General features: G+C 39.1%; 1 protein-coding gene across 2 annotated transcripts in view; it reads left to right on the top strand.

Annotated features, from left to right (window-relative positions):
* The window catches only part of ANAPC4 (anaphase promoting complex subunit 4), a 33,751-nt gene that overhangs the window by 3,220 nt on the left and 4,106 nt on the right, over positions 1–26,425 (top strand). Inside the window, exons 3-25 of one of the 2 annotated variants that reach the window (XM_054729723.1) lie at positions 1,682–1,787; positions 4,173–4,305; positions 6,372–6,446; positions 6,588–6,614; positions 6,707–6,751; positions 7,414–7,498; positions 8,149–8,253; positions 10,558–10,641; positions 12,055–12,141; positions 12,533–12,597; positions 13,250–13,292; positions 13,409–13,485; positions 14,936–15,036; positions 15,117–15,168; positions 16,295–16,350; positions 19,180–19,226; positions 20,567–20,623; positions 20,952–21,008; positions 23,091–23,184; positions 25,287–25,384; positions 25,907–25,968; positions 26,047–26,085; positions 26,185–26,286. In XM_054729723.1, coding sequence (XP_054585698.1) covers positions 1,682–1,787; positions 4,173–4,305; positions 6,372–6,446; positions 6,588–6,614; positions 6,707–6,751; positions 7,414–7,498; positions 8,149–8,253; positions 10,558–10,641; positions 12,055–12,141; positions 12,533–12,597; positions 13,250–13,292; positions 13,409–13,485; positions 14,936–15,036; positions 15,117–15,168; positions 16,295–16,350; positions 19,180–19,226; positions 20,567–20,623; positions 20,952–21,008; positions 23,091–23,184; positions 25,287–25,384; positions 25,907–25,968; positions 26,047–26,085; positions 26,185–26,286 — 1,697 coding nt within the window. The remainder of the gene's footprint in view (positions 1–1,681; positions 1,788–4,172; positions 4,306–6,371; positions 6,447–6,587; positions 6,615–6,706; positions 6,752–7,413; positions 7,499–8,148; positions 8,254–10,557; positions 10,642–12,054; positions 12,142–12,532; positions 12,598–13,249; positions 13,293–13,408; positions 13,486–14,935; positions 15,037–15,116; positions 15,169–16,294; positions 16,351–19,179; positions 19,227–20,566; positions 20,624–20,951; positions 21,009–23,090; positions 23,185–25,286; positions 25,385–25,906; positions 25,969–26,046; positions 26,086–26,184; positions 26,287–26,425) is intronic. The other variant, XM_054729726.1, reaches the window with a different exon arrangement.

Here is a 26,425-nt window from a genome sequence, read left to right as displayed (position 1 = left end):
TCCGCTGAGAGGTCTCATTATCTGGCAGCCATGTTGTAAGGAAACCTTCACCTGTGTGTGCGTCCTCCTCTGGCCTTTCGGCAGGTGTCCTGGCCAGGTGAGGGTTGTGTTGTGTGCAGCAAGCTTGGTAACTAGATGTACGGAGAACTTAGGAGCCAGGGAAACTTAGCATTCGGGGCTACATCGCTGTGTTGACTGCCCTGCCCTTGTCTCCAGGGTACTGATGTCTACTTTCTCAAGGACCTCCCTCCTCTGCCAGGGAGCTTTGATGATGTCATTGCTCTGGAGAGGCGTGCAGATAGTACAGCCACAACAGTAGTGGGGAAGGGCGGTTTTAGGGATGCCAGTGCAATCAGATGGGTAGATGTACTAGTAGGCACTTGTTGCTTCTATTGTCTCAATGAGAAGAAGGGGTGCTGTCCAGGAGTAAGGATGGAATATTAGAAGTCTGAGGAGAAAAGAGAGGTGTGAAAAAGCCGACAAGGCAAGTGGCCTAGGGCAGTGGTCGGCAAACTGTGGCTCGCGAGCCGCGGTTTGCCACTCTGTTGACTAATGAGTTTGCCGACCACTGGACTAGGGAAACCTAATAGGATTGCTGGCCGGAGCCGCACGAAATTAAGGGTCTTGCAGTTTTTGAGGGAAACTAGTGAGCATGGTTGTATGTCTCTGCTGTTCTTTTGGCTACCGGGGTGCAGACATGGTTGGGTTTAACCAGGGATGTTGCTTTGCAAGTATGACAAAGCAGGAGAGGTGCAAGGGAAGTAGATGCAAGAGGGAAGTACATGCAAGATTGTAATATGAACCTTGGGTTCTAACCTGATTAAGTAGGGAAGTGAGGGCATGCGTGGAGTGAGGGACACTGAATAGGTGGTAGAATCCATGGATTGTATGCCTTGGTGAGGTTGAATCAAAGCTGGGTGTAAGTAGTGATGAGCTGGAAAGATAGAGGTAGTGATGGAAAGGGGAAGCTTGTTGGAGCATTTGTAGATTTGGTAATGACAAGGTCAAATGTGTGACCCTGGGAGTTACTGAGGTGAGGTGGAAGATGTGATCATTGTAGCACAGGTAGCTGAGAACTGAAAAGCTCTTGAAATTACTAAGAATGAGGATAAGTAAGTAGTGTTGGAAAGTACGAGTGAGGCAGGCAGGAGTCCACACCTTCCAGGAATGAGGGGGATGCCTTAGGGTCTCTAGATCAGCGGTCACCAACCGGGGTGGTCCGTGAGGTCTGAAAGGTTGGCAACCGCTGCTCTAGATGACTGCAATTAAAGAGGGATAGTGGGTGATATGGTCTGAGTGACATGGCTGACGTTAGACCCCAAGTTGTCTGATTCCAAGTTTGCTGTTATTTATATCACTCCTACCTTTCTAGTGCTATTTGTGATTCATTCATTCTTTTCTTTTCTTTTTTTTTTGGTCATTATTTTCTTGGACAACCTTATTCTTTTCCAAAAGACAAGTTTTCTGTTGACATAAAGATAGGAAAATGGGCAGAGTATAGGGTTAAATTAGACCTGTTCCACCTATTTTGAAAATACCTTAAGTTCGTTCAAACACTGTTGTCTTCGTTCTTCTGATAGCTAAATATACTCAAGATAATTTAAAAATAGTGGGGATCTAGGTTTATTTTATTTTTGGAAATGGATTCTTATATTCTGCCATTATGTCTGTTTTGTCCTAGGTTTTACTTCATCGCCTTGCAAGTTTTCATCGAGTTTGGAGTTTTCCACCGAATGAAAATACAGGAAAGGAAGTGACCTGTCTGGCTTGGAGACCGGATGGCAAACGTAAAGATAGTATTATAAAAAATATGTTTTTATTATTCGCAGAGTATTCTTTAAAGAAAGTTTAACACCAGAAAGAATTTATTGTTCTCATTATATACTAGAATTTTAAATACCAGTTTGGGAAATTAGTTTTTAAGAATATTTTAAACTGTTTTATTTAGAACTTAAATAATTCTACCATCTTGTTTCTCCAAAATAAAATCTGACTTCTTGGTGAAGGTAACTCTGAAATGAAATTTGGAAGAATATACAAAATACTTTGGTTTTATTCTGTTTGTTGTCTTGTCCTGCACAGTTTGGCCCAAACTTCACCTTCCGCTCCCTGGTCAGTTCAGTGCCATCCTGGCTCTTTTTCTCCAAAAATGTTCCTTAGCATTAAATGGATGGTTCATAAATATTCTCTCTGCATGTATTCTTGCCTCACCTGAAGGACTGTCACCTCTGACCTCATTTATTCCCTTTCTGTATGATTTTTTTCCTCTAGGTGTCCTTTATTTTGTAGTTTGTAATATTGTAGCTGGCAGTGGCTCTGCGGATTGAACTCTTCTCTCCCATGTATTGTGTTTACGATGACAGTTGTTATTTAAACTGTTTTACACATACAGTCAGTACAGCAAAATGCTGTAAATCACATAGCCTAAAGTTTATTGGTAATCATTGGTGCTTTAAGAAAAAAACGGAACTGTTTTTGTAAGCTCTTATGTACCCTTCATTGATTAATTTTTTTCTAGCTAAATATAAATATGTAAAAATGCCCTGAAAGCCGATTACTTACAGATAACTATTTTTATCTGTACTCATTTAGCTCAGCTGTTGTTTTATCTTTTATTTTTTTAAAAAGTAGCCCGCCAGTGTGACTCAGTGATTGAGCATCGACCTATGAACCAGGAGGTCACGGTTCAATTCCCGGTCAGGGCACATCCCCAGTAGTGGGCATGCAGGAGGCAGCCAATCAATGATTCTCTCTCATCATTGATGTTCCTCTCTGAAATCAATAAAAATATATATATTTTTAAAAAGTACATATAAAATTAGAGGACTTTTGTAAGTAACATCTTGATATCTTGCAGTATTCATCCAAAAATACCAGGATCTGAAAAATAAATCATGAAAGTCAGTGTGTTAAAATGTATTTAAGTAGATGATATTTTTATCATTAAAAAATGTCTTGTGTTTTTAGGTATTGGTTATTTCAAGATTGCTTGAAATCATTTCAAAGAGGAGGAAACCTGGATTGCCTCACATCTAGCCTAGTTGTATGTGTTGGTATACAATGAAACCCATAGCCCACTATTCAGAGATTCTTAAATTTGATATGTTAGGAAGATGTCAATGACTTAGGTAGAGAAATTGTACTTGATAATTCCGTCACAGTGATGGCCTTGTTTTCCATTAGGGGTTAGAAACAAAAAAGGGGAACAAAATACTTTCCAAGAACCAAGCAGATGGAAGGAATTGCTTTTTGCTTTTTAGGCATGTTTACAGGACCAGTATGTCTTGGTGATACAATATTATTGTTCGTCTGTTGAGACCTGGTTTGTATTTTCTGCTTGGCAGCTAGGTTCCAGTCTAGAGGCTTTGATGTGCAAGATGCTAAGTACAGTATGCGAGGAAGTAGTAGATTATTCATGAAAGTTTGAGCATCTATGTATATAAAAGGCTAATATGTAAAGTGTCCCCTCAGGAGTTTGACCAAGAGTTCGATCGCTCGCTATGACATGCGCTGACCCCCAGGGGGTGGCGCAGAACATGGTGGGCAACCAGCAGCAACGGGGTGCTGAGGGAGTAAGGGAAGGAGGAAGCGGGGAAGTGGGGAGGCAGGGAACCTGATTGGCCCTGATCGCCAGCCAGGCCTAGGGACCCTACACGTGCACACATTTCGTGCACCAGGCCTCTAGTTTGAAAATAAGCTTAGATAACAGCTTAACTATGTGCAAAGCTATCATTTAGGTTTTAACCTTTTGCACTCGGATGTCGAGTGTGACTCGACACGGTTAGCATTAGAATAAAGGAATCGAGAAAAAAGCAAGCGAGTGCAAAGGGTTAAAATATTATTTAAAGAAAGGATTTTTTAGGTTTAATGATTTCTGTGATCACAATGTATTTAAAATTAGAGGCCCGATGCACGAAATATGTGCAAGAGTAGGCCTTCCTTTCCCTGGCTTCCCTCTGGCACCCGGAACCTGGGCTTCCCTCCGGCCGCCAGCAGGCACCCGGGACCCAGGCTTTCCTTGCAGCCCCAGCTTTGTCCAGAAGGTCGTCCGGTCTAATTAGCATATTACGCCTTTATTATTATAGGTAATAAAACTGGGCAAGAAGTGAAATACCCATTTATTTTTCTTGAATGTTACACTAATTTTTTCTGATGATACGTTTTTCTTTTAGTTTTGGCCTTTGCTCTTGCTGACACCAAGAAAATTGTTTTGTGTGATGTGGAAAAACCTGAAAGCTTGCACTCCTTTTCTGTGGAGGCTCCAGTTTCTTGTATGCATTGGATGGAGGTGACTGCAGAAAGCAGGTAAAATAATTAAAAAGGAAAGAAAAGAAAAACCCCAGTAGTCACAATAGGATGGAATTCTTGAAATTTTCATTTTTTAAAATGGGTACTTAGGGATATCTGTATGTTAACACATTGCAGACCAGTAGTTTTATTGCTAGCTTTACCCAGTGGCCAGATAAGTTTCTATGAACGAGTACAAAAAATGTTTTACGTAAATGTTAAAGCACGCTTTAAAATTAAATACCCATTGCATTTTGAAGTTATTTATGACATGTTCTTACAAGCTAATATCTTTTTAAAGTATGATACTTGCCAAAACTGATTTGGCTCTGTGGATAGAGCATCGGTCTGCGGACTGAAAGGTCCCAGGTTCGATTCCAGTCAAGGGCATGTACATTGGTTGCGGGCACATCTCCGGTAGGGGGCGTGCAGGAGGCAGCTGGTCGATGTTTCTCCTCATTGATGTTTCTAGCTTTCTATCCCTCTCCCTTCCTCTCTGTAAAAAATCAATAAAATATATATTAAAATATATATATAAAGTATGATACTTTGTAAAACACTGTGTACTAGTAATATGAAGCGAGAATTCTCGTGATCCGTCTGCAGTATGTTAAGTATGTGTACATTGCATTTAACTTTAGTATTTTCATGCTTTGTTAGATTTTTTTTTCTTCTGAAAAAAATCTGGTTCTTTATGGAGCAGTAATGTTTGAATGTCCAAGATTTTCCTTTTTAGTTATTTTTGTAGTTTGCATCATTGCTTTATACTTTTGAGTAATAGCAATTAAAATGACTGATTCGCACGTTGAGGTTCTGTTTTGCTTTTCACTATTTATTTCGTCTAAAGCTTTGTTTTGTTTTTTTTTTTGTGCCTTTGTAAATATTCTTAGAGTATGAAAAGTGCTGAATGGAGCATTCTGTTTGATGTTACGTAGTTTCTTTCTGTGTCCATGTCCCAGTAGTTTCCTTATTTTATGAAAATAATTTTGTCTTAGTCTCTGTAGTCAGTAATAACCAGGTTTGCAGTAAAAATGGCCTAACGGATCAGTGGGTTTGGGGAATACTGAAAATAAAAGCTTTTTTTGAGTAAAGGTGGTAATTTTCTTTCCATTAGCTTTTCCTTTCTAATTAAATTTTAAATTAATATCAAATGAATTTGTAAAATCTGAATATTAATTGACAGCTTTCCTAAGGGAGACTTGTAAAGAATTGGGTACCAAGGATCTAGCCTGGGGTTTGAAGTTCACTGTAGATAAAACAGAGTGATTAATCCATCATCAGATAATCAAGAGTTACAGATGGTCATATGGGTTTGCAGAATGTTAGAGGAGCAGAGTATACTATGTAATTTCTACCCCAGACTAGTTAGCTGCTAAGTGTATTTCTAACACACTTTCTAAAAATAGTTTAGATATGTTTTGTGGAGACTCCAGGATCCCCTGGGACACCTAGTTTGTGTTAAAGTGGGGAAAAATTCTTGCCAGGTCATCTTTTTTTTTTTTTACCTTTTCATTTATTTACAACCTTATTTGGAGGTAGAATTGAGGGAAAAGCGGTGGCGGGGGGGTGGTGGGTAAATAAGACTGTTTCAAAATGCATCGTGTCTTCTTATGTACCTGCTGGGTTGTCAACTCTCCAAATGTAAATAAGCCATAGGACTCATAATTAACTGATAAAATAATTGTAGTGTTCTTTAAAATTACTCTCCTACTCAGGTTTAGTGACGGTTCTTAGATGAGAGTTAAGGAATCATTCATCTCAGTATCTAATGCTAACTACATATGAGTATATTTTATATGCTGAGATAATTGTTTTTTAATATTTGTTCCACTAAATGTAAAGTGGCCAGACTGATTTTTTTGCAGAAATGAAGAATTTCCTACGGATTTTCTGCTCTTCTGCTTCTTGTGTGTGATCGTTATAACTGTTTTACAATGGTAAAATATGTGTGGCATTAGTTTACTTGGTAACGTATAATGTATAAAACTGGGCATTTAAAAAAACTAGTATATTTTTAAATGGAAAGAGAAGTAAAATCTTTGGTGTTTTTATAATGCTTTTTTTTCTGTTTGTTTGTTTTTTAGTGTTCTAACATCCTTTTATAATGCTGAAGATGAATCAAATCTTCTCTTACCTAAATTACCTACATTGCCAAAAAAGTAAGTATCAGAGTTTAATTTCATTGGAGCTAATCTTACAGATTTTTGTTTAATTTTAACACTGTGACAATTATCTCATTTGTTTTGAAGTATATGTTTCTATTAAGAGTATTTTTTACCCCAGTCTCTGTTTTTCTCTAGTTATAGCAACACCTCAAAAATATTTAGGTAAGATATGACATTTTGTTTTCAAGTAAGATAATCTTTTTATTATCTGAAGGATATCGTTGAAAAATAACCCAATTGTTTTTATATTTTAGTGAAGAAAATTCTGATGAAATTATTAAGCTTTTGGGAGATGTCAGGTAAATTTTGCACATATTTTAAATAACAAGTCTAATTTATTAAAGTCGATATTTGGTATTTGAAGCAGTTTTCAGAGTTTCAAGGGCAATTCCTTTACTTGTCATTATTTTATTGCTGACAATTACCTCTGAACAATATACAGACATTAATATGTATTGTTTATTTGTTTTTCTTGTGTGGTCTTTGATTGTGTCAAGCTTAACAATATTATAATGTACCTTTGTTTCTTTCAATAACAAGCAAAGGAGGATTGAAGTACTAGAGTTTCTAAAATTTAAATTTAAATATTCAAGGTCTTTAAGCTTGTTTAGTACATTTAGCATCAGAGCCATGATAAAACTGATGGCACTTTGTATTAGCTGGGAAAAGGGTTGTTTTGTTATTGGGAGTATACAAAGGTAATCGTTGCCAAAATAATGGATGCTTATTTTACTGTAAATGATGTTTTTTAGGCTAGGAAAAATTGATGATGTTCTTTTGAAAAAATGCAATAAGGCGGATGTGATTGAATATTGAGTATTAGTGAATTTGTTCGATGTTTCATTTCCCCCACAGGGGAGCTTTAGCATGCACATTGTTTGAGAGCAGGAACAATTTATATCTTTGTTTAAGAACTGCATCTTCCCTGTTGTCCTCAGCTTGTTGCATTATTTTTAATTAGGCTTAATATTCTTGTCCTTGGAGGAAGCTCTGGTTTTATTGAACTTTATGCTTATGGAATGTTCAAAATTGCCCGAGTCACAGGGGTAAGTTTTCCTTTAGTATTTCCTATAATGTTTATCTTAGAATATAGCAGCTAACTGATTTACGAAAAAGAATAAAACACGAAATTATTTGTTCTTAAATGTTAATAGGACACTTTTCTAAGTTCAGAGTAGTGTTATGATGTCTATGAAGATATGGAACTATTGGTGGCATTAGTCAAGTGTTTTCTTTTTCACGGAAAGGTTGATAGGACACTCTTGATTGTGATTTAATGTTGTTCTAGCCTTGTGGTGGGTAAGAGCTACAATTTGTGATAGGAATTGATGCAAGTCATCACAAGCTCAGTACTGAGTCTCCCCGGTGCTATGGTTGCTAAGTCTCTGTCTTCCCCGTAGCTTTTTCCCCCTCCATAGCTTAATCATCTTCTTGAAAATATTGAAGACTCTGTCGAATATGTTGGTTCTGCAACACTTAATTTGGGGATCCTTGATATGGGTATGCGAGTGCCCGTGTGTCCTCGTCCTTGCAGCTAGGCGGATGCATCCCTTCCTTGGCTGGCTACACATGCGTGGCAGGAGCCAGGCTACGTGCTTCTGCTGTTTAGACCTCTGTGAACGTTTGCGTTCTGTCTTGTACGTGATGCAGTCTAGCAGTAATACTAAGTATTCTGGGGGATTTGACTGTCTTACAGATTGTTGGTACTTGTCTTGCGTTGTGTTTATCAAGTGATTTGAAGTCGTTATCCGTAGTCACAGAGGTCTCTGCCACTGGTGTTTCAGAAGTTTCATACTTTCAGGTGAGTATCAAAACCTGACAGCAGAGAGTAAATCTATTTTTAAAAGGTTTTGTAGGTTTTTATTGTCCATATCGTCCAAATGGTTCTTAAAACAGAAAGCAAACAATTGACTTGTGGCTTCTAAATCTTACATGTGGAATCTATATACTAGTATATAAAAGCCTAAGTGACCGGCTGACTGGCTGACTGGCCAGTAGCTATAACGTGCACTGACCATCAGGGGGCAGATGGCTTAGCGCAGGAGCTGCCGAGTTGTGGTGACTTGGCAGCTGCAGTTCTCGGGTGATGCACCCAGAACCAGAGAGGAGGGAGCCCGATTTTGGACAACAGGGAAGATGCAGTTCTTAAACCAAGATATAAATTGTTCCTGCTCTCATACAATCTGCATGCTAAAGCTCCCCTGTGGGGGAAATGAAACATCGAACAAATTCACTAATACTCAATATTCAATCACATCCGCCTTATTGCATTTTTTCAAAAGAACATCATCAATTTTTCCTAGCCTAAAATTTCTCACAATCCTGGACCCCTTGAAGGTTGTCGGAGAGCCGGTTTCGGCCTGATCCCTGCAGGCCAGGCCGAGGGACCCCATGCACTGGGCCTCTAGTAGTATAAAAACCTATGTAGAGGGGATTGCTAACCAAGGGACGGTGAGCTATGCACACTTAAACACGGCAGAGTAGAAAATCCTAAAGTATGCCCTGGCCGGTGTGGCTCAGTTGGTTGAGATCTTCCCGTGCACTGAGAGGCCACTGGTTTAGTTCCTGGTATGATTCCCATTAGGGGCACATGCCCAGGTTGCGGGCTCGATCCCCAGTAGGGGATGTGCAGGAGGCAGCCAATTGATGTTTCTCTCTCTCTCCCCCTTTCCCTTTCTCTCACTTTAAAATCAATAAAAACATATTAAAAAAAAAGAAAATCCTAAGGTTTTGTTTTGATACTCTTAAAACTTGTGCTCAAAAGGAGCAGAATTCTGACATAGTCTTTCTGATGATACAGAGTTAGATCTTGACTCTTCTGAATTATAGGATTTTGTTTTTTGAACTGGGAGGTGCTGCTTTATATTTTAAAAAGTTTTTACGTGAGGTATAATTGGCATATAGCATTAGTTTCAGGTGCACAATATAATAATTTGATATTTGTGCACACTGCGAAATGATCACCACAATAAGTCTGGTTATCGTCCATTATATATACAAAGTTATACAAATATATATGTATTTTTTCTTGTAATGAGATTTTTTTAAGGTTTACTCTCTTGCACTATAATATTATTGACTGTAGTCACCATGCGATGCATTAAGTCCCCATGATTTACTTGTTTTATAACTGAAAGTTTGTATAGGGAAGGACTGATTTATCTTTTTTAAAAGAAGTAAGTGTGAAAAAGGTAAAGGGATTAAGAAGTACAAATTGGCCATTAAAAATAGTCATGAGGATGTAAAGTACAACAGAGTGAATATAGTCAATAATATTGTGGTAAGTCTGCATGATGTCAGGTGGGTACTAGACTTACTGGGGTGATTACTTCGTAAGTTACATAAATATGTAACCAGCCCTAGCTGGTTTGGCTCAGTGGATAGAACTTTGGCTTCAGACTGAAGGGTCCCGGGTTCGATTTCGGGTTGTTTGCTTAATCCCCAGTAGGGGGAGTGTTGGAGGCAGCCGATCAATAATTCTCTCATCATTATTTCTATTTCTCTCTTCCTCTCCCTTCCTCTCTGAAATCAATAAAAATATATTAAAGTCCTATCTAATAAAAGGGTAATATGCAAATTAACTGTCACTCCATCACAAAAGATGGTGGTGTCCATAGCCACAAGATGGCGGCGCCCAGTCCTCTCAGCCTTGCCGGAGTCCCCCAGTACCAGGGGGGCAGCTGCCGAGAGTGGGCAGTGTGAGCGGCCTGGTGGAATGCTTGCTTTGTCACAGCAGTGATGAGACAAGCATTCTGCGCCTGGCCGTGGACGGGCCTCTGGCCAGGCCGGGGTGGGGAACGCTTGTGTTGTCGCCCCGGTGACGAGGCAAGTGTTCTGCGCCCAACCGCAGATGGGCCTCTGGGCCGCAGAGAGCCTCTGGGCAGCGGGCGTGGAGCGGCCAGGCCCCGCAGAGAGCTACTGGCGCACGGATTCGTGCACAGGGCTACTAGTAAATAAATAAATATGTAACCACTATGTTATATGTAACCACTAATGAAATATTGAATGTCAGTTGTAATTGAAAAATACTTAGCAGGTTTTTAAAAAAAAATTTTTTAAATAAGTGCATCTAATTGTGACTCACTTTATTATTTTGATTTTCCAGCTTGAAACCAATCTATTGTACTCTTTCTTACCTGAAGTAACTCGGATGGCCAGAAAGTTTACTCACATTTCAGCTCTTTTGCAGGTATTTATTTATAGCTTGTTTTATGTGAATATCCTATATAATAAAAGGCTAATATGCAAATCGACTGAACAGTGGAATGACCGGTCGCTATGACATGCACTGACCACCAGGGGGAAGATGCTCAACACAGGAGCTGCCCCCTGGTGGTCAGTGTGCACCCACAGGGGGAGCGCTGCTCAGCCAGAAGCAGGGCTCACGGCTGATGAGCACAGCGGCAGTGGTGGGAGCCTCTCCCACTTCTGTGGCAACACTAAGGATGTCCGACTGATGGTTTACGGGGGAGCGGACCTAAGCCATCAGTCGAACATCTGCTGAAGGCTCCTGGACTGTGAGAGGGTGCAGGCTGGGCTGAGAGACCCCCCCCTCCCCCAAGTGCATGAATTTCGTGTACCAGGCCTCTAGTTTACTATAAGTTTCTAATGTTCTATAAATAACAAACTTGAAAATTTTATTTTGTAAAGCTTACTATCTGTGGTAGAGGTATCTAGTCTGATAGATAATCTTACAATGTCCATTAAAGCAAGACAAAAATTTAATAGAAAATCTGCTCCCATCCATCTCTATTTCTCCAAAAAAAGAGAAAAAAGTAGTTTAAATTGTTTTAAATATTCCCAGAAATAAAATAATATCTTAGAATTTTTAAAGTTTTATTGTAAAGAAAGTATTATGGAAAACAGTCTTCTTATCAGTTAGCTTTGGTACTTAATAAATAGCCCCTGATTCTGTAGGTTGGTGTCTTAGTCGATAATTCAGTCTGGGCTCAGATGGGAGGTTCTGTTGATCAGGACAGGGCGGGGCTTGGTCTTGCATGGGTGGTCAGCTGGCTGATCGGGGTGTCTCTTAGCTGTGATGCTTTGTCTAGGCTTCACCATCTCATCTCACTGCGGGCTAGCCAGGCTTGTTCATAAAGTGGTGGCAGAGGCGCGGTGTCAAGAATGCAAGAGGAAGCGTACAAGGCCAGCCCAGATTTAAGGGCTGGAGACATCCACTCTGTCTGGATAGAGGAGCTACGTGGAATTGTAGCCTTTTTTTTTTTTTTCAGTCTCCCACACTCACTGATTGACTTGATGTCAAAGATTTTGGGAGATCAAAATCTTTTTAAAGATCCTGTTTGAAAATTGAATAGCTGACCAAACCAGCCTTTGGACAGTTCGTGTATGTAAGGCATACATGTCAAAAGCTGGAGGGTATTTGTTTTACCAGATAAAAACTTAATTTAGGAATGTTTGATAGTTAAGCAATTATCAAATGTTAGCTACAGTCTTTTCCTCTGGCTTAACTGAGTTAAAAGTGATTGAAAGGAAATTCTGGATTTCTTTGAGACAGTGGACAGTAAGAAGCACACATCATTTAGTTAGCATATTGACTTAAATACCTTTTACCATATTGATGTTTCCTTCTTTTTGTTAATAGTATGTAAATTTGTCACTGACATGTATGTGTGAAGCCTGGGAAGAAATACTGATGCAGATGGATTCTCGTCTCACCAAGTTTGTGCAGGTAACGTGCCTGAGCCTCCTACGCAGTGAAGAATGCTTGGTGTCCTTATTCACGCTACAAGGTGCATGAGAAAAATCAGTCTGATTTGCAAAATAAGATCAGGTTTTCTTTCACATGTCTTGGTTTAACCTCAGGCTGTTTTCTCAAAGAGAAAGGACTGTCTTCCCATTGGTAGAGCTTAGGTGAGGACCTGATGGTGAAGTGGGGCAGGTGGGGCTTGGGGAATAAGGACAGCTGTTAGAAGAGCTGATTGGCTGTTTCCTAGTAACTGACAGGTACATAATCCATTTGAGGCAAGGTTAAGGAGAAGGAAGGGTGTCATGCGCCTGTAATTTTGAATAAATATGCTTATAATTTAAAACATACGTATAATTTTATCCATTTCGTTTAGGAAAAGAACACAACCACATCAGTGCAAGATGAATTCATGCACTTGCTGTTGTGGGGGAAAGCTAGGTAATAAACTCATATTTGGTACTTCTGCTTTTTCTTCTTTTTTAAAGTAATTTTTTATTTAAAAAATATTCATTGTAAAAATATTTTTAAATTCTGGCACACAAGAACAAAGGATAGTATATATCTTTTCTGGGCTTTTCTATTCACATACACATTTTTATGTAAATGCGATCATTTTTTATGTGTATAATATATATATTATATATGTATTTTTAATGTATAAAAATTTAACAATTTTTATATAGCCAAATTAGTTTTTCCTTTAAGTTTTGCCTTAGCATTATTCTTAAAAAGAATTTTCCCATCTTACGAGTATTCAAAGATTGATTTGTGTTTTCTTCTGCGTTTTTTTTATAGTTTATTTTTTATTTACATGTCCCAGGTGTGATTTATTTGGTTATATGAGTAGTATACCTTCTCCTCACTGCTTTGAAATGCCACTTTAGCATATAGTAACTCCTCATACACACTTCAGTCTGTTTCTGGACTTCATTGCTTCCTTTTACCAGTACAACAGACGCTTGATTTTTGCTGGGCTGTTTATTTTTGTTTATTTTGTTTAAAAATCTTATTATTTTAAATTTAAAAGGTTTAAATATTCATTCAGATTTTGAATAGAGAAGACTTAAAAACACTTTCTTTTTCATTGTAGTGCTGAACTTCAGACCCTCTTAATGAACCAGTTAACAGTAAAGGTGTGTGTGGTTAAAGTGTCCGTGTTTCAGTGGCTATGAACACAGTCTTAATTTTTTTTTTGACTGGCATATCGTATCTTGCTTGCATATTAAATATATTTTCCTCTCTTCATTAGGGCTTAAAAAAGCTTGGCCAGTCTATAGAGTCCTCATATTCCAGTATACAAAAATTGGTCATAAGTCACTTACAGAGGTATGTAGGTTTTGTAGAATTCTTTGGTGTTGCATTTGCATGTACTGGGTGTTGGTCTTCTTTCTACAGCCTTATCATCATCTTTTTTTTGAGCCTTTTCTAGTGAAAATTGGTATTTGAGGCGAATCTTGGAATACCCAAGATATAAGAAGTCAGTCCTGTAATTCTGCTTTATGAACTTGTTTTCCAACATCTTTTCACCGGGCTAGGCCCTGGCTGGGCTGTTTCCTCACCCAACAATGAGGCATATTTTGAATAGGGCATATACCCTTTTTTGAGCAGTGAATTTAAGTATGTTTGTATATCGTTTTTAAGTTTACAAAGCATGTTATGTACTTTTGCATTTAATACCTTAGAAAGGTGTTGACTAGATTACCCTCCTTTTCCATAAGAAGAAACAGGTTCAGAATGGTCATGGCTGGTCCAGCGTTACCAAATGTCAGAGCGGGACCTCCTCCCAGATCTCCGGGTCCCCGCTGCTGCGCTCTCAGCCTCTCAGCGAATCAGTGGACAGGCGGATGCACGCGCTCAGTGTTTGACTTAAATTTTGATAAATCCCTTTGTGCTGAGTCCCCTAACCCTTCATCACCTTTCCCTTTGGACTGGTCTTCTCCAGTCCGCACCGTGCCCCTCAAACGTATCCCCCATGGTGGGTCTGAATATTTAGGAATGTTCAAGCAAGGTAAACGTTCAAGTAACACGGGCCTGATCATGTTACTCTTGCTTCAAAACTCCCAGTGCCTGCTCATTCCCAAGACCTTCGCGTGGCCTTTAGCACACCGGCCTCTGCTGCACCCCCGCTGATGGCCTTCTCAAACTTGACGTTTTTTTCTCCTACCTAATGCTTTCTTGCATCACTTTCTGGAACATTCCCACCCTGCTCTTCGCTTGGCACTCTTTAGCTCTTAGCTCAACTATCACTTGTTCAGAGAGGCCTTCCCTTATCCCCCAGGTTAGATTAGTTTCTTCTGTTATACACTGTGTACATTTCCTTCAAGGCATTTATGTAGTTGAACGATGGAATGTCTGATTGTGTGCCACGGGGACCCATTCTCTTTCTTCGCCATTATGTTCCCACAGTGTCTAGCACAGTGCCTGTCCTAAATAAAGTTGGAGCTTAATAAATGCTTGCTGAATGTTAAATATAGAGCTGTTGAACGAACAAGATCATATGACTGTCTTAAAAGTGCCAGGAGTAACTGTGGAACAGGATTCGATTTTCTTGCAAAATTCAATCATCTTGGTCATGTTCTCATCTCAGCAGTTGCTGACCAAATGATTCTGCTACAGTTTTTAGCGATAATTTTGAGAAATAATTATTTCTCATAGAAAAAAATTTAAGTTACTTCCAGTTTTTATTTCTGAATATTCAGGAATGTTCAAGCTAGGTGGTAACTGCCTGCCTCCTTGCTGAAGGTAATGATGCTAATTTATTTCTGCTTCGTTTTAGTGGCTCAGAGTCTTTATTATACCATCTGAGTGAACTGAAAGGAATGGCTTCATGGAAACAAAAATATGAACCTCTTGGATTAGATGCTGCGGGAATTGAAGGTAGTAATTTCATTTTCCAACAGAGTGCATTAAACACACTTTACTTACCTGACAAATGATATTTACTTATTTCCTTTTAGATGCTATTACTGCTGTGGGCTCTTTCATACTCAAGGCAAATGAACTTCTTCAGTAAGTATTGGGGATACCTGGCATCACTGACCTGGGACTTTTTCCCCTTTCGCTTACAAATAAGAACTTAGCAAATTGTCATGATTTTCTTAAAACCAGTTTTAAAGTTTTTGTGAAAATTATGCCTTGATTAAAATCAGCACAGTGGTCTCATAACATAAAGCAGTATTGGCCTGTCCCCCTATCCCTACCCCGGCCCTGTCTCTAGGACCTTTTCACACTTTATAAGTGCTGCTATTTTTAGTTCGTCTGTAGGTTACCTCCATATTTCTAAATTGTATTGATTGTTAAAGAACTTTTTTTCTTTTTTCCTTTTTTTTTTCTTTTTGCTGCCTGAGAGTTTTGATCATAGGTTTTACTGGGGATGGAAAGGTTAATGATAATGACCCACCTCTCCAGCACTGTTATGAAACTTAAGGCTTGGGAGGGGTTCTGAGATTTAGGAATGAAAAGTGCAGTATTATTTGCTTAGAGTAATTATCTTATAGGTGTAAGCTTAAAGAGATTTTTAAAATGATATATATTCAGAAACAGTTTCATCAACATGAAGGTGACTTCCACTTCTAATAGTTTATTTGGGGGGTACATTTGCGTCAAGCACGAGGAAATTCAATTCTTGTGATTTGTTATTGTAAGGACAAAAATGTTAACTTCCAAAAATAATGTTCAGTGATATCGGAGGAGGTAACAGTACAGATTTATTATAATTTTCTGTTGGGGTTCATGTTTTTTCTTTCTGACCACTATTTTATTTTTTTTTTTAAAGAATAATGCTGAAACCTGTTTTTTTTGTTTTGTTTTTTTTCTTTCTGGTTTCTTTTATTTGCAACGTTAGAAAAGGATTTCATGCTTTTACTGAATGCTAGGAGAGACTATTACATTTGTGGCAAGGCTGTTATAACCAGTTACAATAGGAGTTATTTTATTTTTGAAAAGAATCAGGATTTGCTCTTTTGAAATTTTATTTTTAGGGGTATGTGTCAGTGATTTGTAAAATCTGTTCTAAAGGCTGACATGTCATCAGATAGGATATAACAGGACAGTAAGGATTATTATATGCCACAGTGAAAAATGTTACATGAACCTATGTAATAATTTCATTTTCGATTTATTTTTATCTCTTTAGAGTTATAGATAGTAGTATGAAAAACTTCAAAGCATTTTTTCGGTGGCTCTATGTGGGTAAGTTAAAGCATTCTTGTCATTTTCACACTTTTGTTTTTAAACTGTAGCAATATCAATCTAGAATATTTACTTTAGTAAAATTTCAAATACCTATAAAAGTAGAGAGAATAATATAAATGAAGCCCTTCACCCTTCACCCAGTTTCAGCTGTTTTCAACACCTGGCCAGTCTTATTTCTTTATACATCCATCCACCTCCACATCCTCTCAGATGTAACCTGTAGCATTGGTTGTCTCTGTCACTCACTGATAATTAACCTTTGTTTAATGTATTTTTTAAACCTTATTCAAGTATATGTTTTTATTGATTTTTAGGGAGAGAGGAAGGGGAGGAGAGAGGGAAGGTGGGAGAGAGAGAGAGAGAAACATCAGTCAGTTGCCTCTCATATGCACCCGGACCAGAGATCAAACCCACAACCTGGGAATGTGTCTTGACTGGGCATCAAATCTGTGACCCCCTTGATGCACAGGATGATGCTCCAGCCCACTGAGCAATACCAGCCAGGGCTAATATCCCCCCTTTCCCCCCCACCCCTTTTTTTTTCTTTTACCTTGTTTAACCCCTTAGGTTAAAATAACATTTTTGAGCCCAGCCACCATGGCTTAGTAGTTGAGCATTGACGTATGAACCATGAGTTCGTGGTCGATTCCCAGCAGGGCACATGCCCAGGTTTCAGGCTCGATCCCCAGTAGGGGGTGTGCAGGAAGCAGCCAATCAATGATTCTCTCTCATCATTGATGTTTCTCTCCCTCTCCCTTCCTCTGTGAAATCAATAAAAAGATATTAAAAAATTTTTTTTTGAATCCCTGTTATGTATTAGGCATTGTTAGGTGTTAGAATTAATATATATAGAGAAAAATAAGACACAGCCTCTGCCCCTGAGTAGCTTATCTCCTGTTTTATACTTTGGTTTTCTGTCTCTAGATCTATGCCATACGGTAGCCACTAGCCACATGTGGCTATTTGAATTAGTTGAAGTTATGTAAAAATTTATATTCAGTTCCTTCGTCATGCTAGACACATTTGAAGTGCTCAGAAGCCACGTGGTTAGGGGCTACCGTGTTGGACAGCACAGACTAGATCATTTCCGTCACTTCCACTGGACAGTGATGCTATAGCTCAATAGAATGCAGACACTTGTGGCTTTTTTTTTTTTTTTAATCTCCACATGGTCATCGTATTTGTAGGTAATTAACAGATACTTATTAACTTGATATTAAAAATTTTAATGTTCACTTTACAGTGTGTGCATATTTTATTGAGGCCCATTTGTACTGTTATTTTTGTGACCTCTCTTAAAACCTTTGGAATAATCCAGCATACATTTTCCTCCAACATATGCAAAATTTAGTTATAAATAGAATTTATCCCCTATTTGTTAACAACTGCGCAAACCTTCAATTCTGATATTTGAAAACAAACTTCATACTTGTCAGCTTAATATAATTGCTTTTGATAAAATAATGCGGTCTGCAGATGTTGACATTTATAATCCTTAGATTTTTCTCAAAACCATACCATCGCTAGCCAGAATGGGGAGCCAGAGTGTTTCTCAGGCCAGCCTGTTATTTGATCAGAGTTGTTAATTAGAATGAATTACAGAAAACTTAGAAATAACTTTCTTTTACAGGAGTAGGACTTTGTTTTTACTTATAATTTTTGGAGTAATTCAGGCAGCTTACATTCTTATTGCATGTCCCCACGGTAACAAGAAGCGGGATTAGAAGAGGCGTGAACTGCCGCTCAGGCCTTCTAGTTAGAGCAGGACGCGGTGGGAAGCACACTGGTTTGGGCACTGGGGCCTCATGGGAATCTGGCTCTGCCACCTTAGCTCTGTTAACCTTGGCTTGCTCTTGTGTAAAATGTCATCCTAATGAAAGCAGGGACTTCCTTTATACGCGGTATCCCCAGCACCTGTGCTGCGTTTAATAAATAATTTTGGGAAGGATAAATGAATGAATGAGTATGGCTGGCTTTACCAATAATTTAGAAGTTTGAATTAAGAATAGTTTTAAAATCTGTATTTGCAGAAGTATGTCCAACATGCCTTTTCCTGACCAAACACAAGGAGCACCTTCAAACACTGCTAAAGCACAGGCAGCATACTTCATGACTTAGGGGCATGTAACACAGAAAACACATGCCCCAACACTTCATACAGTGTTGATGAAAATAGCCACAGATACTAAAGACTGTTTATAGACAAAAATACATACACATGGATTGTAGTGCAAGCTTCTTTACGTAGTGAATAAGCCCAAGGGAAAGAAACACGCCTGTGGTATTCTAAGGCTTTGCAGATTTGAAGAGAAGAAACATCACCAGGATAGAAGGAGGAATCCTAGCAAAAGCAATCTCAGCACAAGGCAGCGGTTATATTTGTTTGTCTGGAGTGTCGGTGGGTTGGGATGAAGGAGCAAATGAAAAATAAGAGTTTAGGATGATTAGCCCAACAGCTGGGAACCTAGAAATATAAACCAAATTTAAATTCTTGACCCTTTAGGATTTTAAAAAAATTTATTAAACTTACTGGGGTGACATGGGTTGATAAGATTATATTAAGTTTCAAGGGTACAGTTTTAACACTACATCATCTGTATATCGCATTGTGTCTTCACTACCCAAAACCAAGTCTTCCTTCACCATATTTGATCCCCTTTCCCTCCCTGTAGTTTTTAGAAGAAAATATGTTTTTCTTGGTGAAAAGAGGATATTGAAAATTGAAAATTTGGTCCAGTGAAACACATTAATTTTGGAAAAGCATCTATAATTAAAATTACGTTCGTAGTTTTTCTTTAAAGGTAGTTTTTAAATTTATATTTTCAGCAATGTTGAGAATGACCGAAGACCACGTGATTCCCGAGCTGAATAAGGTAGTCTATAACCGTATATTTCTCTCATGTGTTATCTGTGCCCTCGTGGAGCTCAGCTTGGCTGGTTGTCTTGGTGTTCTTATTATACAGTTATTAGTTAATAGGCTGTCAGGCTGTAGACATGAGACAGATCTTAGTAAGCCTTTTGTTTTTTATCTCACAAATACCTTTATTATGGCTAATCTTATGAGACTTAACCTTCTTAAATCTTAAGTACATTTCTATTTTCCTTGGAAATCTGGTACTTAGATATTCATACGTAATTTCTTTCGACTATAAGGATTGTGACAAATAGCAGTGCAGTCTCTTTCCAGGAAGATCCTACAGATTAGGTCAGAGTTCCCAAAGTTCAGCTCACTCATCCTCACCCCTGCCCAAACTGTCCGTTCTGAATAGATAGGTAAATTTGAGGCTGAAAAAACAGCAGTAAAATTAGCCTCAGTGGAATAAATAAGTAAGGGATTGCAGCTCAACACAAAGTAGATCTTTTGTGCTGTGGGTGCGGCATGGACTTGTAATCCAGGAACGTTCACAGTCAGCTGTTCTAAGACAACACTCTTACCTTTATATTGGAAGATAAACTATGTTCATTGTTGGGGGGACCTAGATGTGTGCTTTTTTCGGGCTGAAGAACCTGGGTAAGGTAAAGGAAGGGGCATTGCGAGAAGCAGAGGCCAGCGCGGAAGCACGCGGTGCTGTGGAGTGCAGCCCTTAGCTCGGGGAGGTGATTTACCTGGGCTTACAGTCCCCGCTCCCACAGGAGGGACTGCACTGGGCCCAGCATAGGCCTAGCACAGTGGTCGGCAAACTCATTAGTCAACAGAGCCAAATATCAACACAGTGGTCGACAAACTCATTAGTCAACAGAGCCAAATATCAACAGTACAACGATTGAAATTTCTTTTGAGAGCCAAAAACCGACTTCTGTGCATGGGCCACGAAGTTTTAGTCGCACTGTACATGCGTGCCCGCACGTGGTATTTTGTGGAAGAGCCACACTCAAGGGGCCAAAGAGCCACATATGGCTCGCGAGCCGCAGTTTGCCGACCACTGGCCTAGCATGATAAACAACCGTAGCCATGAGGAGCTCTGGGGCTGTTGGAGTCACTGATTGGACAATGGGCTTAAGTGTTTAATGACATGCTTTTCAGAACCCCGGGATTTCATATGTTCAGAGTTACATAATCTGGCCTTCTATTGCTATTTCCTCAATGGAACTTTGTTTATTTGTCCGATGGCTTTTAGTAGATAGTAAAAAAGTCACATTTATTGTTACATAATATTTCTTTTATTGGGAAGCTTTCTTTTATCTTGATCTGTTTTATCTTTGTTTTTGATAGATGACTCAAAAAGATATCACCTTTGTTGCTGAATTTCTTACTGAACATTTCAATGAGGTAGGAAATTAGTATTTCTGTAATGCTGGTTTTTCTTCTTAATAATTGCAGTAGAGCTGGGTAATGGTAAGAAGTGGTCAAATTCAATGAAGTTTCATTGAAAGTCCTTAGCAGGTATGCTTTTAAAAATATTGAGCTAATTAATGGCAATATTTATTTATTTCACGCCTGTAAGTTGAACTTTTGTTTGTATGTGTGTCTTACAGTCCATGAAAGAAAAGAGTAACTGCCACTAACAGCTCTCTTAATAAAGTTTTTGGTTTAAATATAAGATTGTGGGTGTGTGTGTGAGTTGAGTTATTAATTAAACTCTACTTATCCTTTCTAGGCTCCAGACCTTTATAATCGAAAAGGAAAATACTTTAATGTTGAAAAAGTTGGTCAGGTAAGGGCTTTGGATTTGATTTAGTTGTTTTATTTTTAATTTTTAAAAACTAATTTTAAAACATTAGCAGTGTTAGTCTTTACTATCCAGAGTTTATGGAAAGTAATATAAGGCCAGTTATAGAGTAACCCTGCCCTTTAGTGAAATAACTAAAAAGTAGCAGTTTTTAAACTTTCTGGTCTCAGAACCCTTTTACATTGTTAAAATGATTGAGGACCCTAAATAGCTTTTTTGTGGGGTGTATCTGTTAATGGTAGATGTTATTAGGAATTAGAAATAAAACAATAAAATATTTTTGATTCATTAAAAATAACTTGTTATTCAAAATAACAGTGCTATTACATGTTAATATAAATAATTTCAATGAAAAACAACTATAATTTAGAAAATATAACAGTAGATAGTGGCATTGTTTTATAATTCTGCAAATCTCTGATGTTTGGCTTAGTAGAAGACAGCTGGATTATCATATATGCTTCTGCTTTTAATCTGCTGTGATATGTTGTTTTGGTTAAGGCAGTGGTCGGCAAACTCATTAGTCAACAGAGCCAAATATCAACAGTACAACGATTGAAATTTCTTTCGAGAGCCACATTTTTTAAACTTAAACTTCTAACGCCACTTCTTCAAAATAGACTTGCCCAGGCCATGGTATTTTGTGGAAGAGCCACACTCAAGGGGCCGAAGAGCCGCATGTGGCTCGCGAGCCGCAGTTTGCCGACCACTGGGTTAAGGTATATAAAGAGTATCTGGCTTCATACAGGTGTGTGTTTGGAAAGGGAGAAGTATGTTAGTAGCGATTTAGATAATGGTGGGTATTCTCTGATACTGCACCAAATCCTGACAAGTGACAGTATATTAAAGGTTAGTTTCAATGTGGAATCTAAATTGCATCAGTGGACTTTTCATACTCTAATGCACTGCAGGTCCATTCACCTGCCTGGCACTTTGAATGGGTCTGTCCCCCAGGCGTGATTTTGTAATATAATGTATTGCCACTAGGAAAATGCCGGTTCACTGAGTTCTGCACATCTTCCATATGCCGACACCTTTTTTCATACAGAATCCCAGAGTCGGGTTTCATTACTGTCACCACCGGTCTCGTTGGTCTTTAAGTCCCATGAAGCTGTCAATTACACAGTGACAGATACAGGATTTTCAGAATTTTAATTTTGGCATAAATGTTTAAATTTTATCATTGGCAACCAATACTGGCAGTTGTTTTGCTTAAAGTGACAGCCTCACTTTCTTCATTTTCAAGAAAATACCAGCCAAGTACCCAAGAATGGATAATCATAGTTTTTTTTGCCAATCATTCTTTCATGTGAAATGGAATTCCATTAACAGCAAAAACGTGCCTGGCTACGTCACGGCTGCGTTGTCCAGTGCTTTCCCTGTTGGTGTGCAGTAGCAGTGCCGTGTGGATGCTTCCTGGGTCTGTCACACAGGATATTAAAGAGACCTGCACTCCACGGTTGGGCTTTAATAACATTAATAATTTCAATAGCTTCCTCAGAGATAGTGAAACTGAGCGTGTGGCAAAGAGGAGTCCAGCAGCGGCTGTAAGGTTTGGGGCTACTGCTTGACGCTTGGCGGCGCCAGGGGTTTCCCCACCCGTGCTTTTGACCATCAGTGCACGTGTCGTTCCAGTGAAAGGGCACACAGCACCGTGGCATCACCGTAAAGACGGCACCGACCTCACGGGTCCCTGAAAGCGCCCGTGGGCGTGAGGTCGGAACTGCTGCCACAGAGTGGATTGACAGTTGATACTTTTTTCAAATTAACTTGTAGACTTACATGTTTAAGCTTAAAATACGCTTCATGAAAATAGAACTCAAAATTTAAATTCAATTTATGGCCTGTACGTTTGCAGCATTCTAATCTCTTAGTAGTTAGCAGTTTCTTTAGTTGCTGGGTACTTAGCAAATTTTGAGCACCTCACTTAGAATAACAGCAGGGCACTTTCCAAGAGGACTTGGCAGTAAAACAGAGTAACTTATTACGTAGAAGAACGTTACATGTAAACAATTTGAAGCCTGATTTGCTTGTTTCCTACATACATCTTAAATTCTGCGTTTGTAGTACTTGAAAGATGAAGATGACGACCTGGTGTCACCCCCTAACACAGAGGGAAACCAGTGGTATGACTTCCTGCAGAACAGCAGCCACCTGAAAGGTATTTCACGGACCCGGGAGGTGTTGGCCGGCGCGTTTATTTATCGGAGACCAGTATACCCACTAACAGTTTTGCTGAGCCCTTGCTGAGTACTTACCTAAGTTCTTTCGATTTATCTTCTGTGTTCATTTTATTTGATTAGAGAAACAGTAAAAAAAAAAAAAACACAAAAATCCAAAGTGGTGTATGACATTACCATGTTCAAAAACACTGTTACCAGGTAACTGTTTAGTAAGATTGCTTACTCTGAAGTATGATGATGTCTGTATGGCACCTTATAAAAAATAGGATATTGCAAAGAAAACTATAGAGCCTGCTAGTCAGAGGAGTCTGCTTGGCCGGTTCCAGTTGGTTAACTCCTAACAGCAGGATGCATCCGTGTATTCTCCTGAGGTCGCAGCTTTCCTGTTCCTTGTTATGCCTTCCATTTTCTAGGACAGTGGTCGGCAAACTCATTAGTCAACAGAGCCAAATATCAACAGTACAACGATTGAAATTTCTTTTGAGAGCCAAATTTTTAAACTTAAACTTCTCATAAACTTAAACTTCTTCTAACGCCACTTCTTCAAAACAGACTCGCCCAGGCCGTGGTATTTTGTGGAAGAGCCACACTCAAGGGGCCAAAGAGCCGCATCTGGCTCGCGAGCTGCGGTTTGCCAACCACTGTTCTAGGATCTTAAAATGTTGATGTGGTAAAACTTTCCCTACCCAGCATTATTAGGGATGCAACACAGAATAGCAGCCATCCTATACGTCCGAACGTCACCATTTTAGATGAGAATATTTTTAAAGTATTTCTTTGCTTTCTGAAAGAGTAATCTGACCAGTTTAGCTATTGGTGATAGCCACATACGTGTATTACCTTATGGTGATAGCCACATACATGTATTACCTCCTTCAGTCCTGAGAAGAACCTGTGGGGAAGGTCCTTGTTATCCTCATTTTACTGATGAGGAAACTGAAGGTTAGAGAAGGCCCAATCTCATACAAGCTAGTAAGTAATGGAGCTAGGATTCTGCTAACTACAGAGCCCGAGTTTTTAGCTGGACTCAGATGTAATCTCTGCCACTTGGATCTAGTTGCTGCTTATCTGAATGAATGAATGAATGAATGAATGAATGAATGAATGAGGGAGGGAGGAAGGGAGGGAGAGTGGGAAGGAATTCTCTGAGGCCTAGAACTTTGCTTATTGCTCTTTAGTTTTAACCCTAGGAGACCAACTAGAAATGATGCATGGGGCATGGCATTGGGAAGGGGCACGGGGCCCTCTCCGAGTGCTCCACCTCCCAGGACCTCAAGGTGCTCACCTCCCTGAGGCCTTCCGAGCTCTGTGGTCGAGGGGTTTCATGGAGCTTTCGTTATGCAGCCGTGGCTGATGAAGGCATTGACCACTGGTGACTGAACTTAACTCCAGCTTCTCTCCCCTTCCCAGATGTTGGGGGTTGGGGCTGAAAGTCCCAAACTTCTGACCAAGGCTCGGTCTTTTTTGGTAATCTGTAAAATGGAGAACGTGATGCTTACTCTGTACAAGTATTGTGAGCAATAGAAATAACTTGAATAAGCTATACAATGAACCTAGCGTAGTTGGTGTCAGTAAATGCTAAATTAGATATTACTTTCTACTGAAAAAGAAGCCTTTTTACAAGTCAAGAGCTTATTTTCATAGCACTCGTCTCCTGTTTCTGATTTTAGTATCACAATCTTCCAAAACAGCACCAGACTGCTGTTGTCCCTCCACTGTGGCTAAGAAGAGAGAAGAATGAACTTGCTTTCATTCTATATGTCTTATGGTTCCCAAATCTTCCCTTCCTTCTTACAGCCAACAGAAAGGCCCTGTTGGATTTCGGTGGGAGAAGTAGCATGTGGAGTAACAGGCTGCTCGGACTCAGCTTGTAGTCAGTGCGGCTGTGTCTAGTGGGCAGTCAGCAGGGGTGATGAAAGGCCGGGGCGTCTCCAGGGAGGGTGCGTGAAGGGGTAACCAAGTGGCCGGGAGGATCCCACCCTCGCATAAGCTGTGGGGGCTGGCTCTGATAACAGAGTATTCCCTTCTGATCATCTGCTCTACTCTAGCTTTGTTTGTTTCTGTTTTTCTTTGAAACCAGAAAGCCCTTTGCTGTTTCCCTATTATCCTCGAAAATCATTGCATTTTGTGAAAAGGCGGATGGAGAACATTATTGATCAATGTTTGCAAAAGCCCGCAGTAAGTTCGAAAGGCATGCCTTTGTGATGGAGCAAGAACATCTGTAGTGTGTGGCTCATTTATGTTCATGATCATAGTTACTAAGGTGAACCATAGAACATGCTTTTGACTAACAAAACTGGCAGGTTTATATGGTTCCCCCTAATATTTTCTCTTCGAGTTTCTTACGTATATTAAAAATAAAAAGATCCAAGTGTTGGCATCTTTAGTCTTTGGCATAAATGTCCTTAGTTCCGGAGCTGTTGTGTCTCCTGTTTACTCCCGAAGGGTGGCTGATGCTGTGAGACTACAGGGGTGGCTCGTAGGGTGCTACGTGCTTATCGCCAAGGCCCTCTTCAGCTCAGAATTGTCTCTCTCCTCTCTGTCCCTTACTGTCATGACTGTCATTAAAGTTTCTTGTGTAAAAGGTTTGATGATATAGATGATTTTTTTTTTTTTTACTAGACTTAACCAATGCTGGTCATTCACTTTCTGTACAGTATTTTTCTGCTCTAATGATATTTTAAACGTTATTTTATTTAGGATGTAATTGGAAAATCAATGAATCAAGCAATCTGTATCCCATTATATAAAGATACTAGAAGGTAATTCTATTTGCCTTTTGGGTGGTATAATTCAGCAGCCAATTTAAAATTTTACTAATTTTTTCCCTTTTGTTTTAGTGAGGACTCTACACGTAGATTGTTCAAATTTCCTTTTCTGTAAGTGTGTGTTTCTTCCTTATCATGTGAACAACACAGTTTTGTTCTGTGCATTGAAAACTACATGGCGTGTTTGACATTAAATATTTTTTTCTTTAGGTGGAATAATAAAACTTCAAATCTACATTATCTTCTTTTTACTATTTTAGAAGATTCAATTTATAAAATGTGCATCTTAAGGAGACATACTGATATTTCCCAGTAAGTGTTCATCTGAAGTTTGAATCAGAAGAGATAAGATTTTATTCTTAATCATAAAACATACAGTTCCTCTTCCCTACATTTCAGGTTTTGCTTAACCTACCTTATGACTTGTCCCTGAACTGTTCTCAGTCTTAGT

This window comes from Eptesicus fuscus, chromosome 2, assembly GCF_027574615.1.
Source record: "Eptesicus fuscus isolate TK198812 chromosome 2, DD_ASM_mEF_20220401, whole genome shotgun sequence".
Classification (NCBI taxonomy): domain Eukaryota; kingdom Metazoa; phylum Chordata; class Mammalia; order Chiroptera; family Vespertilionidae; genus Eptesicus; species Eptesicus fuscus.
This window is presented reverse-complemented; position numbering and strand designations above follow the sequence as displayed.